The sequence below is a fragment of the Callionymus lyra genome, chromosome 5 (assembly GCF_982586985.1).
Source record: "Callionymus lyra chromosome 5, fCalLyr1.hap1.1, whole genome shotgun sequence".
Taxonomy (NCBI): Eukaryota; Metazoa; Chordata; class Actinopteri; order Syngnathiformes; family Callionymidae; genus Callionymus; species Callionymus lyra.
The window spans coordinates 18,557,880-18,575,159 of record NC_141822.1 but is presented as its reverse complement, the minus strand read 5'-3'; the positions used below and the strand labels follow the sequence as shown (position 1 = coordinate 18,575,159).

General features: G+C 37.3%; 1 protein-coding gene across 1 annotated transcript; it reads right to left on the bottom strand.

Annotated features, from left to right (window-relative positions):
- Positions 1 to 817: 817 nt before the first annotated feature.
- slc27a4 (solute carrier family 27 member 4) lies at positions 818 to 16,624 on the bottom strand. The gene is made up of 14 exons (XM_087791311.1): positions 16,338 to 16,624; positions 14,752 to 14,913; positions 12,563 to 12,773; positions 12,171 to 12,354; positions 9,392 to 9,550; positions 9,240 to 9,309; positions 9,062 to 9,153; positions 7,934 to 8,043; positions 7,652 to 7,861; positions 7,452 to 7,578; positions 6,354 to 6,491; positions 6,106 to 6,270; positions 3,755 to 3,901; positions 818 to 3,662 (listed from the first exon to the last, which is right to left on the bottom strand). The coding sequence occupies exons 2-14, from the start codon at positions 14,910 to 14,912 to the stop codon at positions 3,505 to 3,507; spliced, it is 1,932 nt and encodes a 643-aa protein (XP_087647437.1). The 5' UTR covers position 14,913; positions 16,338 to 16,624; the 3' UTR covers positions 818 to 3,504.
- Between the last annotated feature and the right edge of the window lie 656 nt (positions 16,625 to 17,280).

Here is a 17,280-nt window from a genome sequence, read left to right as displayed (position 1 = left end):
TGTGGCATGTCTGTCTCAATCAAGTCGAGAAATTAAAATAATTTTGGAGGATATTTATACAATAATGGTAAAATATTCCTGAGGTTGTTTTTTTTGTTTTATTAGAAAGTTTTTACCAATATTTTTTAGATTTATTTCATGAGGTTGTAAATTTGTATCAAGATTTTGTTATTTTTTTTATCTAAGATTTTATAGATTGTATCAAAATCATTGTTAATGGTTTCACAAAGGTTCTAGCTTTGTTTCAGTTAAAAAATAAAATTTTGTAAAATTTTTAAAGATTTTTTTTAATATTGTTTCATGAACTTGTAGATGTGTTTCAATGTTAATTAAACTTTACTTTTACTAAATTAGTTCAATAAGTTGGAAGATTTAATTCAGTTGTTTTTTCAAGATTTCTGAAATTTGTATACATTTTTTTTTAAATTGTTAATGAGGTTGTACATGTTTTCTTTTTCTAAAGATTTTGTGAACTTGTTTCAGGATTTTTTCGTTGGTTCATGAGGTTTTAAATTTGCTTTAGTTTTCATTAGAAGGCTTTATACATTTCTCTCAACATTTTTAAAATGTGCTACATGTTGTTAAATTGTTTCAGTTTTTAAATTTGTATCAAGATTTTAAAATTTTGTTTTTTTAAGATTCAATGATTTAATTTCATTAAATGTTTAGATTTTGTTTGCAAATAAATCCAGAATATGTTAATTATCTTAATGAGTTCATTCTGATTATTAGGAATAAGTCAGTTAATTCTACATCATTTGTTTTTAACTTCCCGGCCACTGTAAGCACGTGAAACAAACAAAAGTGCACAAGTCAACTATTTCAATAGTTTTATTAATAATGATTTTGTGTCGTTTTCTTCAAATGCACCAACAAGTATCTTCTGGGAGGACAAGAGGACATCAGTGTGTTCTCAGCACACCTCACACACCCCTCGCAACATCTGCACTAAGATAGAAAACATCCTTCACACTGTATTTGTACAAACTTGTTCCTTTTTTTTTTCGAGCTGGATGTTCTCTGAGGACCGTGACAGGAAGAAGAAAAAAAAAGTGCAAAAAATGCAGGGAGAGAGATTTTTGATAAGAGCCCGGGGCCAGCGTGAGGACACACACAAACAAACACACACACAGATGACACAAACGTTTCTCACTGACTTATTATTATTTATAGTTGTGTATTTAAAATGCTTGTCTTATGGACTATATTTAAAAAACAGATTTTTTTTTTTTTACATTTTATTTAGGATCCGTCTTATAGTAGATGCTGAGAAAGATTCAACGCTTCTGGTTCTTTTTGAATCAGATCTAAAGTTCAGCAGTTTAACAATAAATTACTACTTTTTAAATAGAGGGAGCCATTTTGAATGTGTCTCCGATGGCTTCGTCAGATTGTCTTGCAAAGATCCCCCTTTTTTCTTTTTCACCCGCATAAACATCTCAAACCAAAAAAAATAAAAGATATACAATCAACACAAAATCAAAAGTCCTTCAAAAAAAGAATAATAATTTACAAACAAAACCGCAGACATCTTATTCAGAGTGCATTTTCTTTTTATGTTGAGCTGTGTAGTCATGCGCCCCCTGGTGGTAACACCAATGATCTGAAGCATCATTACAGCCTTATTGTTCCCTTCGGTTCACAAGAATCATCCGTTTCCCACACACTATCGAGAACATCAAACACTCATCATTAAAGAATAAATACAGTTAAGAGTGTGATCCCAAAACAGCAAACAACAACAACAACAACAACAACCAACCGCAGCAGTCAAATCAAGTTCTGTGCTGGATTAAAGTGGACCAACAACACGAATAGAGGGATTTTCAGGAATGATTACGAGTAATTGTCGTTTAATTTGGACATTTATTGGACGAGTGAAGAGTCTCTGTGTGGACACTGGCTTCTCCTCAATAAAGTATACTTCCTGTGTCCAGACAAGAGAAAATGAAAACACTCAGGAGATGATTCACTCCTGACAAGATGGCCGACTTTTGTAGTCTGTCAATGCTTGTTCATGGGCGTCAAAGTCGATCACAAAAGGGGCAAAACAAATGATTTTTTTGTGAATTTCACGCAAGTTATACAATACCAGACATTACCAAACGATCATACCAACATTTTAAGATTTAAGAGTTGAAAAATATTTCATTTAAATTTGAAACTATTGGAATAAGGATTTCCAACTCTATGTAATATGTAATAAAACAAGTGTATTTCCTTTAACAAAATTCCATTTTTCCGCGTTTTAAATTGAACCAATCAAAGTTCTGATGTCAACGATATACTTCCATAAAGTAAAATGTTCTTTATCTTTATTTAACAAGAATTTAACATGAATTACGTGAACAAATTCCTGTTTAAATGAACCTCCTCCACCCAAGAAAGGCTCTCAAACTTAATCCCAAATCAGAGGAGCTGATCCTCATCCCGGCCAAATCACAAACCAGCCACGTACCGTCTCAGGGGATACAGGGGGCGAAGACAAATATTAGAGATAGTATAAATGAGGGCTTTCGTTTAAAGCAATTTTGGAGTTTATAAAGAACATTTTTTTGATTCTACACAAACGTCTGTAGAAACATCGGCATGTGTCGTCTATCGAAGGAGTTCCTGATGTTTGCTTCACTCAAGTAACTCCCGATGAAGCGTGTTTTTAACATGTTAGGAACCCGTGGACGGTGAAGACTTCTGAACTAAGGCACGGTGCTCTGCGTGTTGGTTGATGGTTGGAGCTGCTAAAACCTTTCAAAACTGCACACTAGACAAAAAAAACAAAAAAAAACAAGCATGTCAACTCCTCCATTTGTTGGTATCTTCCCTCGTTTTTTTTTTCAAATCTTTGGATCCTCATCCTTTCTCAGCACCGGCGTCTGCCGCCTTTTTGTTCAACACTCGGACGACGGTTAACGAACCCGCACAACAACACAGACGCTGAGAGGTTTTGAAACTCCAACTTCATCTGGAGCCGAAAGCTTTAAATTGCATAAATAAACTGAAAACATTCATCATTTCTTTAAATATGTAAACAAAGCGTTGACGTGTATTTGGTGCTGCAGCAGAGTCTGTTTGGTCGTCATTTTTGAAAACTTCACATCCCCTTCAAAAGAAAAGATGGAGGCCGTGTTGTTGTGCAGGCGGAGCCGTGACAAACTAAAACATGGATAGACTAGGTCCTTCTGTTTTCCTTCTAAAAACATTGGTTTTTCATCACATTTGTAGTCTTTAGCTTCAAGTTTTAGCCTCTGGATGCCAGATCCGTTGAAATTTCTCCTCCCTGCAGGTCGTTTCAAACGCCTCCACAGGTGTTTGCCGAGGTAGCCGAGGAGCCGGGGGGACGGGGGGTCAGGGGGTCAGGGGGTCAGGGGGGGCGGACAGGTTCGGCCGGAATCAAACAAAAGCCATGTTTGGAACTGAAAGAGTGAGCGTGCAGCCAAGGTTTCATCCAGGAATTATTCCTCGCAGCTCTGTACCTTCCCGAGTGCGTCTGTGTCAGTCTGCTCATCACAACTTCTGTTTCCCTGATAGAATAGTGCGGTAAAACCCGTCGTCCAGCGGCACATAGCGCCCTCTGCTGGAGTCCAGGAAGTAGAGTCTGTCGCTGATGGAGCTGGGGTCGAAGCCCTCGCGGCGTAAATCCGTCTTCTGGAACTTAAACGTTCCTGGCGGACGGACAGAGAGAGAGATATGTTTAGTGATATTTATTATATCATTTTCATGATATAATCAACAGGAAGTCTCGATGACTTCTGACCTGTCTTGTTGACTTCGTTCAGGAAGCGCAGGAAGACGGGCCTGGCGTACGGCGGCAGAGCCTTGTCCATGTCCTTCACCAGCTTCTCCAGGTCGGAGGTGTGAGACGGATCCGCGATGGCCGCCATTCCAGCTTTTCCTTCTGCACCTGCGTCAGCGGAGAGAGAAGGAATTTGTGTTATTCTGAGAAGCTGGAGACGCTAGTCTGCGGTAAACAGAAACAAAAATGTGTTCGAACAACTCAACAATTATTGAGAATTATAATTACCATCTAACTACAGGTTGTGTCACAACAAAGGTTTGTAAAAAGGTACAAAATGAAATATTGTTTGGACAGGAATTGTCTGTGCAAGATAAGGAGTTCTTGGAAAATGTAAATCAAAGGGATCAAACCTTTAGTGAAAATGTTTTTGACGACATAATTCATGTTTCAAATCTACACTTTTTAGTCATTTTAGAAACATTTCCTCGTGTTTATAAAGGCCTACATCGAATAATATTGAATAATAAATTGTAAACCAAACTTAAATGATGGTCTTGATACTGTATGGCATGTTTTTTTTAGGCAAAAAACAAAAAAATCATAGTTTCCATGTAAGATTTCACGACTTGTTTCGAAAAGTTATACATGCCACTACATAATGATGCTGAAGTCTAAACCCTCGTGGGAGCCAAGCCCTCAAGCGGGCAAGTTGATACGATTAGTCTTTGCTCGTTTCCGTAATGAGGGTTTGCTTTTGTTACAACCTCCTAATACATATTAGATAGGTAATGGTGTTTATTTTCAAGCATAATGTAAAATGAAGGGCATTCAAATCGTGTTTACTTGCTAGCTAACTTCAATCATAAACATGCTAGCTACAGTCATTCTGAAGTGAAATTGACCAAAACGTGACACCTTATATCATCATAAATTAAAGAATAACGTTACATTTAAATTCAAGTTAAGCGTTGCATCTCTAATGGAGTGATAATATAGTGAAATGTATAGTATTTATAGAGATGTATGTCTGAACAAGGTGGGAAAATATTTTGTAGGTCAAATGTGACTCGCATAATGCAAACGTATTTAATCATACGTGGTTCTATTGTTGAATTAAACAATGGAATCCATTAGTATCCTAACATATTGTAGCCTCATGTGTTAAGAGTGCGTAGGCAGTAAAAAGTGTCAAAGTTCAGATATGAACGAACGTAACCTCAACATCAGAGGTGATCGCGCATGTCTGCTGTAGCGACCTTTTGGTGACCCCTAACGGTCATGTTAAGAAGTGCATATCAGAGACTAACGATTGAATTTGATCCAAAAAAATAACACACCCTCGTGTCTGCACTGACATGAGAGGATTAAAGTATTCACAGACTGATAAACATGTTTCCCACAGTGATGATTCTTGAATATTAGGAACACAACAGTTTTTTTCTACCGTTTTATTTTTAAAATGCAGGAATATGGTCTGTTTTTATAATATTATGAACAAATTTGCGTGTCCATTTCCTTCATCTCTATTCTGAAATGTTTACTTTTGAGCCTGCAAAAAACGGATCATTCAGGCAGGATGTTGGTTGACCAAAAAATGTAATTCGTTCTGAACACTCAAAATAAATTACTCTGTGAATTCAATCGGGACTCTTTCCATCGACCATGAGCCGACCAACAGTCGTATGAGATGGTATTAGGTCAAAAGATAGAACTTTGTTGATACTCTGGGAAGATTCCTTTGGAAAAATATTACCTGTAGATCAGCCTGTAATTCCCACAATGCATCTGAACAGGTCAACATTTAAGCACATTTTGCAGGAAACACTTTAACTCAATGCAATACGAATATATATACATCCGCATCATCATGACAAGTCCGTGCTTAAAGTTATTAACTTGTGTTTTTTCTCTGGTTGAACTTCATCCTTTGATTTTTCCAACAAATAGTAACTATTCATGTTAATTACATTACGTAAAATATATATATTTTTAAATCACCAGAGCACATCTGCAATAATAAAAAAAATTAAAAAAGATAGAAACTATATAATATAACATCTTGGTTCGTCTGATCTGAGGAGAATCCCAGGTTCAGGTAATTTAGATATGATTCTCATATTTAAATGGAGGTGTGGAAAGGGAGGGGCGAGTTTGTACAGATCTGGGACGGACAAATCAAATGTGCTTGGATTCGTGCACACGTACAGATTCTAACATCTGAATATTTTTGTCTGTATCTGCATGAACGTCCATTTTTTTGTACAAAACCCACGTCCATGAGGCCCCAGATCTTTCTGTTTCCTTAGGTTGTCACAGTAACATGATTGTCGTGGTGTTGATTGCTGGGTAAAAGAAGAGGATGTCTTTACCTGGCACTTCTACACCGTAGACAACGACGTCCTTCATGTCCAGCAGGCGGCTGAGCGTCCCCTCCACCTCAGTCGTGGAGACGTTCTCTCCTTTCCAGCGGAAAGTGTCTCCTGTTCGGTCCTTGAAGTACATGTGCCCGCACTCGTCCATGATCAACACGTCGCCTGATCACAGAGACCACGTCAGGTTCATCTAACAATGTATAGTTATGCGTGTGTGTGTGTGTGTGTGTGTGTGTGTGACTGACCCGAGAGATAAGCACTGTCCCCTTTCTTGAAGACGCTGTGAGCGATCTTCTTGCTCGTCGCCGTCTGGTTGACGTAACCATCGAACCTTCTCAGAGGGTCGTTCTGAATGATCCTGCCGACCAGCTGACCAGGCTCGCCTTGAGACAGATGGAGAAGAGTTTCAGAGTCAGCAGAATATAGAAGTTAAATTCATTCAAATTTCATATTTTAACCTTTGGATTTTTGTTATTTTTTTTAAGCCTTTTATTATCTTTCTATAATTGTATTTAACATGTTCTCCATTTAAGAGTTACATTAGTTTTGATTGAAGAGTTAAATTAAATTATTTGTACATTGAAAGGTTTTTGTGTTTTTCAATAATTGAATTTAAAAATATATATATTTTCAATACTTTGATTTACAATTCTTGCGAGTTTAATATTATAATTGAAATAACTATAAAAAAAATAGTTTTCTTAATTCAATATTTTTAATTTGTAGTCTTTTAAATTCAATATAGAAATGTTGGTATAGTAGTGGACACATTTGTATATTTAATTTATTTTGTTACTTAATTAAACTTGAGATAACTTTGTTATGATATGACACTTTTAATGCATTCAAAAGGTTATGAATATATTTAAAATAAAAAAAGAAAGATATTGATTTTATTTTTTAAGCAATGAGTTTGATATGCTAATTCCAATAGCTAAAATAGTTTTTAATTTTTTTTATTTAATTATTTTTTTTATTAATAGCCCTTGTCTTTTAATTAAATATATATGAATTTAGTGGAGTTTGAATACAACAACAATAATGAGAGTATTCGATTTTTTAAATTGTATTATTAAAATAAATAAATAATACATTCAAACCTTTCAATATAGAAATTATTTGTTAAATTCAATTGTTAAATAAATAATTCATTTAATTAAACATTAAGATTTTAATTAAAGAATGGCACAGATATAATTCCATAGAAATTTAAATTGTAAGTGAATTAATTTATGTTTTAGGCTTTAAACAGGACACAATACTCATCTACAAACTGTTCATGTTGAATGATGAGAAAACTCAACAAGGGAGAAAAAGGCTAAATATTTGTGCAAAATCTTCACCTGGTTTACAGGGAATACAGACGCCGTCACTTCCTCTGATGAGCTCCATGGTCTCCTCGTCCACCCGCACCAGTCTGATCGGGTAGATGAACGGAAGGATCTGACTGTTGAATCCACAAGCTCCCACCTACAGAACCAGAGTCCAGTAAATTAACAACAAAACTGATGTGACTTTAAAAAAAGCCTTTGAAATGGAATACCTTGTTGTCAAAGTTGCCCAGGCTGCAGTTACACTCCGTGGCTCCGTAGAACTCTGCGATCTGTGGGATGTTGAAGCGGCTCATGAACTCCTCCCAGATGGACTGACGCAGGCCGTTGCCCAGAGCCATGCGAATACGATGCTGCTTCTCCGTGTCACGGATCGGCTGGTTCAGCAAGTAGCGGCAGATCTCGCCTATGTACTGTACAATCTGGAGGAGGAGGACGAGGTGAGATGGTGATCAGTTCTATTAGGAAGATCCTTAAATCAACATGAAACTCACGGTGCAGTTGTATTTGACACAATCGTCCCAGAATCGAGAAGCAGAAAACTTTCGTTTGATGACGACAGTCATGCCGTGGATGAGACACTGGCCGACGCCCACAATGTTACCTGCACAGAAAACACAGTTTATTATTTATGAGGGATTTCTGTCATGCTTTTCAATGAGTTATAAACAACACACTATCTCAGATCTGTGCGATACTATTGCTAGTTTAAAATGCTGTTGCGTTTTATTTTACGAAACATTTGTTTTTAATTGATATTTAACGCAGCGTAAGCTGTCTAAGATTTTGTCCCTTATATTATTAATGCATATGGTTTGCTTTAAGAGGGAAACAACAGCTGAAATCATGCATATTAATCAATCAAGAGTCAAGAGTAGTTTTAAAATATTTTTCATGGGGATATTTCATTCTTGGAGAATGGGTTTGAGTACCTTGCCTGTATTTAAGGGCTCTAATAAATTCAGAGTTAAACAAAAAAATGTAAATAAGTAAAAATGTTTCTGCAAAGTGAGAGCATTTTGTTAGTAAATTTGATTTAATTCCCTTATTTTTAGTTAATATTTTTAACCCTTTTGCTTTATTTTTCCTTTTGTGTATTTTAACTTAACTTACTGACTTGTCACATGGATGTGTTTATCAAGTAATACCTTTTTTTTTTACCTTTATCTTTCGGTGAATATTGGTAATATTAACAAAATAATTGACAATGAATACATTAATTCAATACTTTTTTGTGTTCTTTTGAAACAAATAAACAAGTGAAATAATCTTTCATAATTAAGAGAAAGACATATATATAAACCTACAAATAACTACAAACCATTTACTGTATTATATTAAATCATTCTATCTTTCTGTTTCGTTGCAGGTTACTAAAATATTATTCAACATTTATTGAATGTATTAAGGCTTTTTCTACCCATTCTATCCATCTTTTGACAGCCCTTCAAAACAATCAATTCTTTCATTTATGAAGGTTCCTACACTAGATGGACGTGTCGATGAAATAACTTGTTTTAATGTTATAAGTGAAAGTGATGGTGGTCATAATTTAAGATAAGTTACAAACAATGTACTTATTATCATTGCGTATTGCGACATGTGCATCATCCTCAGCTCACCTGCAGAGTGGTAGAGCGGCAGACAGTCGTACAGCACGTCGTCCGGCGTCATCCTGAAGCCGTAATACACCAGAGCTGCCATGCGATAGAACCTGAAACCACCCCCAGGTGAGTCGACACAGGTGAGCGATTTATCCACACGGAAGCTTCCTGCGTCAACAAAGAAGAGGCATCGTACCTGCTGTGCACAACGATGGCAGCCTTGGGCATCCCTGTGGTTCCCGACGTGTAGATGTAGAACAGGCGATCTGAGGGTCAGAACACACAAGAGTTTGTATCAATAAACGTAATGGATCTAGTTAACAGGTGGAGACACGGCTCATGGATCACCTGTGAAGCAGCGCTGAGGACGGCTGGGCAGGTGCGACGGGGCCGCGGCCAGCAGCGGCTCCAGGCACTCGGTTCCGTGAGGGACCCGTTTCGGATCCCAGTCTCCGGAGCAGAACATCTGCACCGCCTTCCCCATAGAGTTGTGGATCTCGGACACAGCTGTGGGAGAGGAAGTTGCAGTTATTAGTAAGTAAGTAAGTAATTTGTATTTGTATAGCGCTTTTCCAGACCAGAGTCACAAAGCGCTTAAACAATCAAAACAATTTCCAAAATATATACTTTAAATGTCAAGATAACAATGAGAACAACACAGGAGTTCCAGTAAAATGAAGGAAAAGCCTGCACGAATCAAAACGGCTTAAGATATTATAGAACAAATTGAGATGAACTTTGACAAACAGTGTTTGAGCTGCATCGCTACTTCTTGATGGCATCAGTTGCTTCACTAAATAGTTTTTTTTTAAATATAAAAATAGTGAAAATAATTAACAATATCACTATAATATACCTCTTACTGTTTTTCGTTTACGTTTATTTGCTGATTAGACGTGGATGAAAAGCTAGCTGCATATGGCTAACTAAGCAGCTAATGTGGGGCTAATTAGCTTAGCTTAGCGGTCCTCAGTAAATTGTAGTTGAATATTTAATGTACAACTTTTGACTAGAATTGTTTAGTGCTTATATTATTTTATATTAACAGCATCATCCATAGTTTTTATCATCAAAAAGATAGAAGAAAGAAAATAAAAAACATAATTCAGTTTGTTTGGTTTGTAGCTTCGTAGCTCTGACCTGTTGACATTGAGTTCGTCTTCACATTAGTTTTCTAAAGAATGAATAAGATTATTTTTGTGATTATTTTATTGTAAAGTGTAAGAATCCACATGTGTGTGTGTGTGTGTGTGTGTGTGTGTGTGTGTGAAATAAATCCTCCACACCTTTATCGATCTGGACAGCGATGACTCAGCACTAATGATTTTTTCAAACCGAGACCAAACAAAACAACAAAAATCCCTAAAGACTAACGTCATGTGACAGATCCAAGATCAAGACAGGGCTGAACATAATTCAATCTGCTCGCTGATAAGATCGACATCCTTCAGTTCAATTTCAATCACCTCCTGACACACACCATTTGTTATCTGTCTTGACCTCTTCGGCAGAATTGATCTTTTGACCTCCGTGGGCAAGGCTGGGTTCATGAGGGGATTTGAATGATATATTGTCCAGGTCACTAGAATTGTATATATAATAACACATCAATGTTCGTGAGCATCGTTTGACTTTTATCTTGCTCTCCATCTCTTCTCAATTTCCTGACTCAATATTTCCTTCCTTCACGTCATTTTCTCGCTCGTACGTTTCAACACCCGTTGCTTCAAAGGACACTTACAAAAACAAAAACGTTAGGACCACACCCTAAATAATGACTAAAAATAAAAGTGCCTTATACTAAACACATTTGAATAGAATCGATTGAGAAAATATACCTACAAGTATGAAATGAATGAATGAATGTTAAGCAGACCTGAGATCATGGCAGTAGATCAGGGTCAGAATATTGAATTTTAAATGCTGAAACTTGTTTTATCACATTATATTTTTGAAAAATAAATAACAACAATAATATTGTATAAAAATGTGGATTAAATCCAATTATTTGTATATTGAAAAGCTGAAAAATATTTTCAAAATGAAATCTTTTCATTTAACAAATAGAGTTTCTATATTCTAATCCAAATCATTCAAAAGATAAACATTCTAACTTCAATATGTTTTAATTTGTAGTCTTTTAAATTCAATATAAACATGCTGGTATAATAATGCCACCAGACAAGAGTTAATTGGTCGGGCGCTGGTCACCTGATCGTCTGCACGCCGCATGATTGGCTGATAGTTTGTAGCTCGGTACATACAAGTAGTTAAATTAAATTATATTAAAAAACATGCTTGAAACAATAATCTGAAGTATAGAAACAAATTGTTCAATTCTAATTGACCGAAATACTTCTATATGACCAATTTATTTCATTTTGTTGATTATTTATTTTTATTTATTTATTATTTTGTCTTATGTAATGTCCTTTTTAACTGTCAACTTCGTGTTTTGCATCGAGAGGACTACAATTGTATCTATGCTGTATGTCTTCATACATATATTTGACAATAAAATAACTTAAACTTGTACAGTATACGACTGTTGAACGAGTAACACAGAATAATGGCTTCTTGTTGACCTCTACCTGTCCAGGTTCTCTACATTCCACCCAAACGTCAAGCGTCAAACGTTCTATTGTGTTGTTAAGTCACGTTAAGTGTTGTGAACACAGACACTCAGCTTGAAGTTATGCACGTTAGCTTTTGTTCATTCAAATGACGGTATTAGACTTGACAAGGCAGCCATTTAACTGTCTTTAAACAAAAACATTTCTGTCCCAACATATGTCGTTGCTTGTGTTTAACACGTCACAAATGATGCCAGAGTTCAGAGTCGTACTCGACAACATTCTGCTCGTATTTGCCGTCGGTGAGTTGGTCCGCCTCTGCTCCCTGACCTGAACTATCACCGACCGACTCATCTCCTCATCACTTTGTCCGTCTCTCGGTCTTATCAGGCATTTTAAAAGCTTATTGACTGGCACTCAGCACACACCATCTATCTTTTATGACCCCAGCTGCTCTCTCGCTGCAATCTTCCTCTCATCAAACCATTCGTCAGCACAATCCACACACACACACACACACACACACACACACTACACACACACACACTAGTTACCGTCAGTGAGCTCCGACCCGAACACCACGGCCTTGGCGTTGGAGATGGTCACACAGTGGACCAGTGCTTCCAGTCTCAGGTTGAAGTTGATGAGCGCGGCCTCCACTCCGATCTTGGCCATGCCGAGCCAGAGGCCCACGTACTCGGACCGGTTCTCCATGAAAAGAGCCACAACATCGCCGTCCTGGAAGGAAGAACCGCGGGCGTCATCAATGATTGATCGCCGGAGAAACAGCCGCCGACGGCAGCTTTAATATTGACCTCCTCGGCAGAAGAGTTGTGCGTCATTTGAAGATACGATATTTTCATCTTTTATGAAGGTTTTTGAATACATTTTGAAAGTAATTCTAAGTTTACACAAACCAAATCTAAACTTCTGCACAGTATATTACCTTGAAGCCACGTTGCAGTAGCAGGTTGGCGACCCGGTTGGAGTACTCGTCCAGCTGCCTGAAGGTCCAGCGCTCGCCGGTGCCCTCGGAGATCAGAGCCGTTTTGTCGCCGAAGCGTCGCACGGTTTCGGCGAAGATCTTGGGAACCGTGTTCTTCTCTCTCAGGTGGCGTTTGACGTTCATCTTCACCCGCAGCAGCACTCCTGCCGCGCTGTACATGAAACAGAACGTTCAAATAAACATTGACCAGATGACTTCAAAATGACTTATTTTAGGTTGTTTAACACTCTCGTGTTGTCTCAGGGTCAAGGTGACCCGGAGGCCCAAAAACAAACAAATGTGTTTGTGATAGGTGCACGACCGAGTGATGAAGGTCCTTCACTTTGACCCAGAGACAACACAAGGGTTCATTATGGTTTAATGGAAGTAAATAAGAGCCATCAGAATATTAAAATGGTTGAATTTAACATTTCAAATGTTAATAATTATTATTAAACTATTGTTTTTAGGCATACATTTTTAACGGGGATAAGTAAAATGTGTAAAGTTTTAGATTGAAAAGTGGAATTCGTTTTTCAGTATAGTCTTTTGGCTCCATTATACCAACATTTTATATTGAATTTAAAAGGCTGCAAATTGATAAATATTGAATTTACAATAATTATTTTCTATTGGAATTTTAAAATATAAAACCATGTTAAAAAAAAACCCATTCATTTCAGAAAATATTCAAATTTATAAATTCAATGTTTTAAAAATCCTCAACAAATCCAACCTTTCAATATACAAATTACTGAATTAAATAACTCTAAAACTAAAACTATTCAACCGTTCAATATACAGGTAGAAAAAAAGATGTAATGCCTAAAGAAAACAAACTTAAAAAACATTTTAGTTGAACCATTCAATATTTTGATGGAACTCATATACTTCAATAGGGTTTAACATCTATAGATACTAAACCAATGTATATACCAGTACCTTCTATATTCTGTTAACGAAACATAAATACTTAATAAAGTGCCTCCTTAAACATCTTTAGATAGAACTGAACTGAAACAGAATTGTTAAAAGAAATATTTCTGAAGCTAAATAACAGATGTTGAAATTTATATTATCACCCTTCAGATACTACATAACTTAATATTAATGTATCTTTATGTAGTTATTTCATTTCATATAACAAGTATAATAAGTATGAGTGACTCATTTTATTTATTGAATTCAATTTTATAATGTATCCGCACCACAAAATAAATCCTAATTGGGAAAAAATGTTTTTCACCAACATGAATACGATGAACGACAGCTGAACTATGAACAGAATAATTGTGTCAAGAATATTAAAGTGTAATTTCTGAATGACACTAAAAGAAGGATTAAGATTGATTAATGAACACCAGTTTTTTACAGCGTCCAGGCTAAGATAACAACAATAAAGTTTTACAGTTCAAATCATGGAGCGTTTATGGGGCAAAGTCTCACCTGAAAATAAAAAAAATCTACCTATAACCGACACACACGGTGCAAAGGTTCAGATGCTGGGCTTGTCGTTCACTTCATGACTCAAACGTCACTGCTGTCGTTTCAGTGTCTGGCGTCAGTCAACGTGAATAACCTCAACCGACAAATTCCTTTTCATGCTCACGCGTGACTCAAGAAAAACATTGCGTTATAAATCTTTTTAAGTACAACAAGGTTGTAGTTGGATGCGTGTCAAACATTTTGTTAAACCGTGGGGGTGTGTCACAAAAGTGTGTGTCCAAGATACACCTGTAGTAACTTTCATTCACCATTAGTAAACACTCTCTGCCCATCCGTGACCTCAAACAGATCAAAGATTAGAAAGTGTACAATAAAACTAAAAATGTAAGAATAAATGATTTATACATGTTTGTCAAATAAATCTGTCCTCGAAAATAAGGTTATGGAGGGTCGAGTTTTGTTTAACCAGTGAAAAAAGGAAGTACAAGTAAGGACCACGGTGACCGACCAGTGTAAATATTTGACTTTGAGGTAACATAGTTAAAGGTTTTCCCTCCCCCTTCCTCTTCCATTGTCCCGTCGCAACATTACACACTTCTTTCTGAACCCAAAAAGACTGAAATATGCAGACAAACCACAGCTTTAAAGATGAAAGAACAATTCATCAGAGAAAAACAAACTCTTTCACAAGCATCTGAACTTACTGCAAGTCTCTGCCGATGGTTTTGGCAAAGATCTTCAGGAAGTGCCATCCTCCGCTGCCCAGGTAGAAGATCAGGATCGCCGGCAAGACCTGGTACCAGGGCAATCCAACCAGCAACCTCAGCACGAACAGCAGCGCCGTGCAACACGCTAGACGCATCATCCTGAAGGAGATATTAAAAACAGACTCTGGATTAACTTTATAAAGACGTTGAAAGCAGATAAATGAAATAAAAAAACAAGCAATGCTATAAGAAATAAGTAAATAAACATTTTAATATGGGTTTTCAACAATTACATTAAAGGAACACATACAGTATCTGTCATTTTAGATTAAAAATAACTATTGTTTAATTATATATATTAAAAAATCAATCCCAACTTACAGAAAGTATCAAATAGTGACTCTTAAAAGCTAAACTAGACAATAAAAATGTAGTTTTTTGGGGGGGAAATTGAAATGTTTTTGAGTAACAGCTGCTCAAACGAAGTCTCGAGGGTAAGGACGAGCACCAGGGGAAATGTTCCGGGGAGACGGTGGCGAACAAACAAGAGAAGACACCAAGTGTTGACGCTGACGTTTGAAGCCACCTGATCGTGAGGAAGATGATCCCCAAACAGTAACTGATATCTTAACATGACGGCTCATCACATATTTATCAGCTGCTTTAAAAAAAACAACAGCAATAATAGTAGAATATTACCAATATCGGATCCTTAAAGTGACTCCTTTAAGAAACATCTTAAGGGGATTTTATTTGTTCAGGATTTTCCTTGATTTTCTGGAACTCCTGTTGTGTTATTAGTTTTATCTTGATCTTTAAAGTATATACTTTATTGAATATTGTTTTGATTGTTTAAGCGCTTTGTGACCCTGGTCTGGAAAAGCGCTATACAAATAAAAATTAATTACTTACCACCTTAAAAATTAATGTTAGTAAGTAAGTTATATTTTTAGACGTCTTTAAATGATTCTACATTATAATGTGTAGATTATTTAGTAAAGCTACTATATACATGATTTTCTATTTCTTGGTTTCATTTTCTTTCAACAATGCATGTTCTAAATAAGACTAGATACTTTCAAAATAATATAGAGATGTAGGTGCCATGTTTATTATGTTGCAACTGCCATTTTGTTTAAAAAATATAAATATATCTTATCCTCTTATTAGTCTGCATTACATCAGGTAATAGCAGGTCATCTGGTCTCTAGACCGGATCACTTTAAGAGGGGGTTTTCCATGTGGATGATGGGACTAGAGAGCAGTTTAAAATAAAATAAAAGGGTGTTATTATTATTAATGTCCACAGCAGTCAAAGGGGAGCGTGTTCTGCTGCTGCTGCACCCGGAAATCGAGCAGCAGCATCATCATATTGCGGGTCCAGATCTCAAGTCTGTGACAGGGCCATGCGTGGCCCCTTGAGTTCCAGCTGATGTGGGGGTCGATCATGAAAGTGAATTCCGTTATGAACGAACCAATCACGTCCATTTATACCGGTTCGTGTCCAGGAACGACGGATGAAAAACCGTCACAAGGTTGAGAAAAAAAAGGACCCTCGCCAGGGATGATGAACCCCAACATACCTTCCTCCTTTTTTTTCTTTCCTTCCTTCCTTCCTTCCCTCCGTCCGTCACAGCATGAAGAAGGTGCGCAGAAAAACCCAGAGATCGTTGATCGGCTTACAAGGCCAGGCTCGCTTGAAGCCGCACCGGGATCCCCTCCTGTTGTTCTCCTTCCTCCTCCTCCTCCTCCTCCGTCCTCCTTCCTTCGAACACTTCGGATCCTCCTACCAGTCGACTTCGACCCCGGCTATCGCCGACCCTCCATTCCCGGTACGATTCTCATGGTCGCGGACAGGACTCGCCAGTAATTCAAATGACCTTATCATTTTCTGCTCCAGGTCCCGCCCAGCGACGCCGACGTAGCGGGAAGAAAAAAAAGATGTTGAGTGACGGCGCGCGGGAGCCAATCAGAGCGCGAGGTTTAGGGGTCCTTTTGGTTTTTCTGGACAGGCAGGGGAGGGGTTTGCGGCACTCGATGCGGTCCCTGCTGCTCCAATATTAGGCAGAGACGAGAACACATGGTCCGGTGCGGGACCCGGTAGTGAAATGGACTAACAATGCGGAACTGAGTTTCAGAGGAGGAGGAGGAAGACTATGAGACTTGAACATCAGGAGTAGTAACATGACATTGTCTTCAAAGACAAGGGGGTCTAGATGTTGAAGGTGTGGGGGGCCCCTCAATAGTAAACATCATTTCCTTTCTCACATCTAAAAGAGAAGTCGTATTTGGAAGATCAGTGGTGGGCAATTACCCTTTTTTTCCCCTCAAGGGCCACATTTTATAGAGTGGGTGTTGCGAGGGGCCATCAAGCAAAAATAAAGTATACTACTAAGTATACAAATTAAGTCATAAAATCAAGCAAAATATGCTTTAATTATTGTGTTATTGTATTTTACATAACTTGTTGTAGGACAAAAAATACTCACGCAAATGAAAAAAAGTGCAGGACAAAGTTACTCAAAC

What these genes read in the sequence shown, in the direction of transcription:
- slc27a4 (XM_087791311.1), bottom strand. Translation starts at nt 14,912, where the DNA reads ATGATGCGTCTAGCGTGTTGCACGGCGCTGCTGTTCGTGCTGAGGTTG. An exon ending in ACCATCGGCAGAGACTTGCA is followed by an intron (nt 12,774 to 14,751) that starts GTAAGTTCAGAT and finishes TTTCATGTACAG; the next exon opens with CGCGGCAGGAGTGCTGCTGC. An exon ending in TGGGCAACTTTGACAACAAG is followed by an intron (nt 7,579 to 7,651) that starts GTATTCCATTTC and finishes CTGGTTCTGTAG; the next exon opens with GTGGGAGCTTGTGGATTCAA.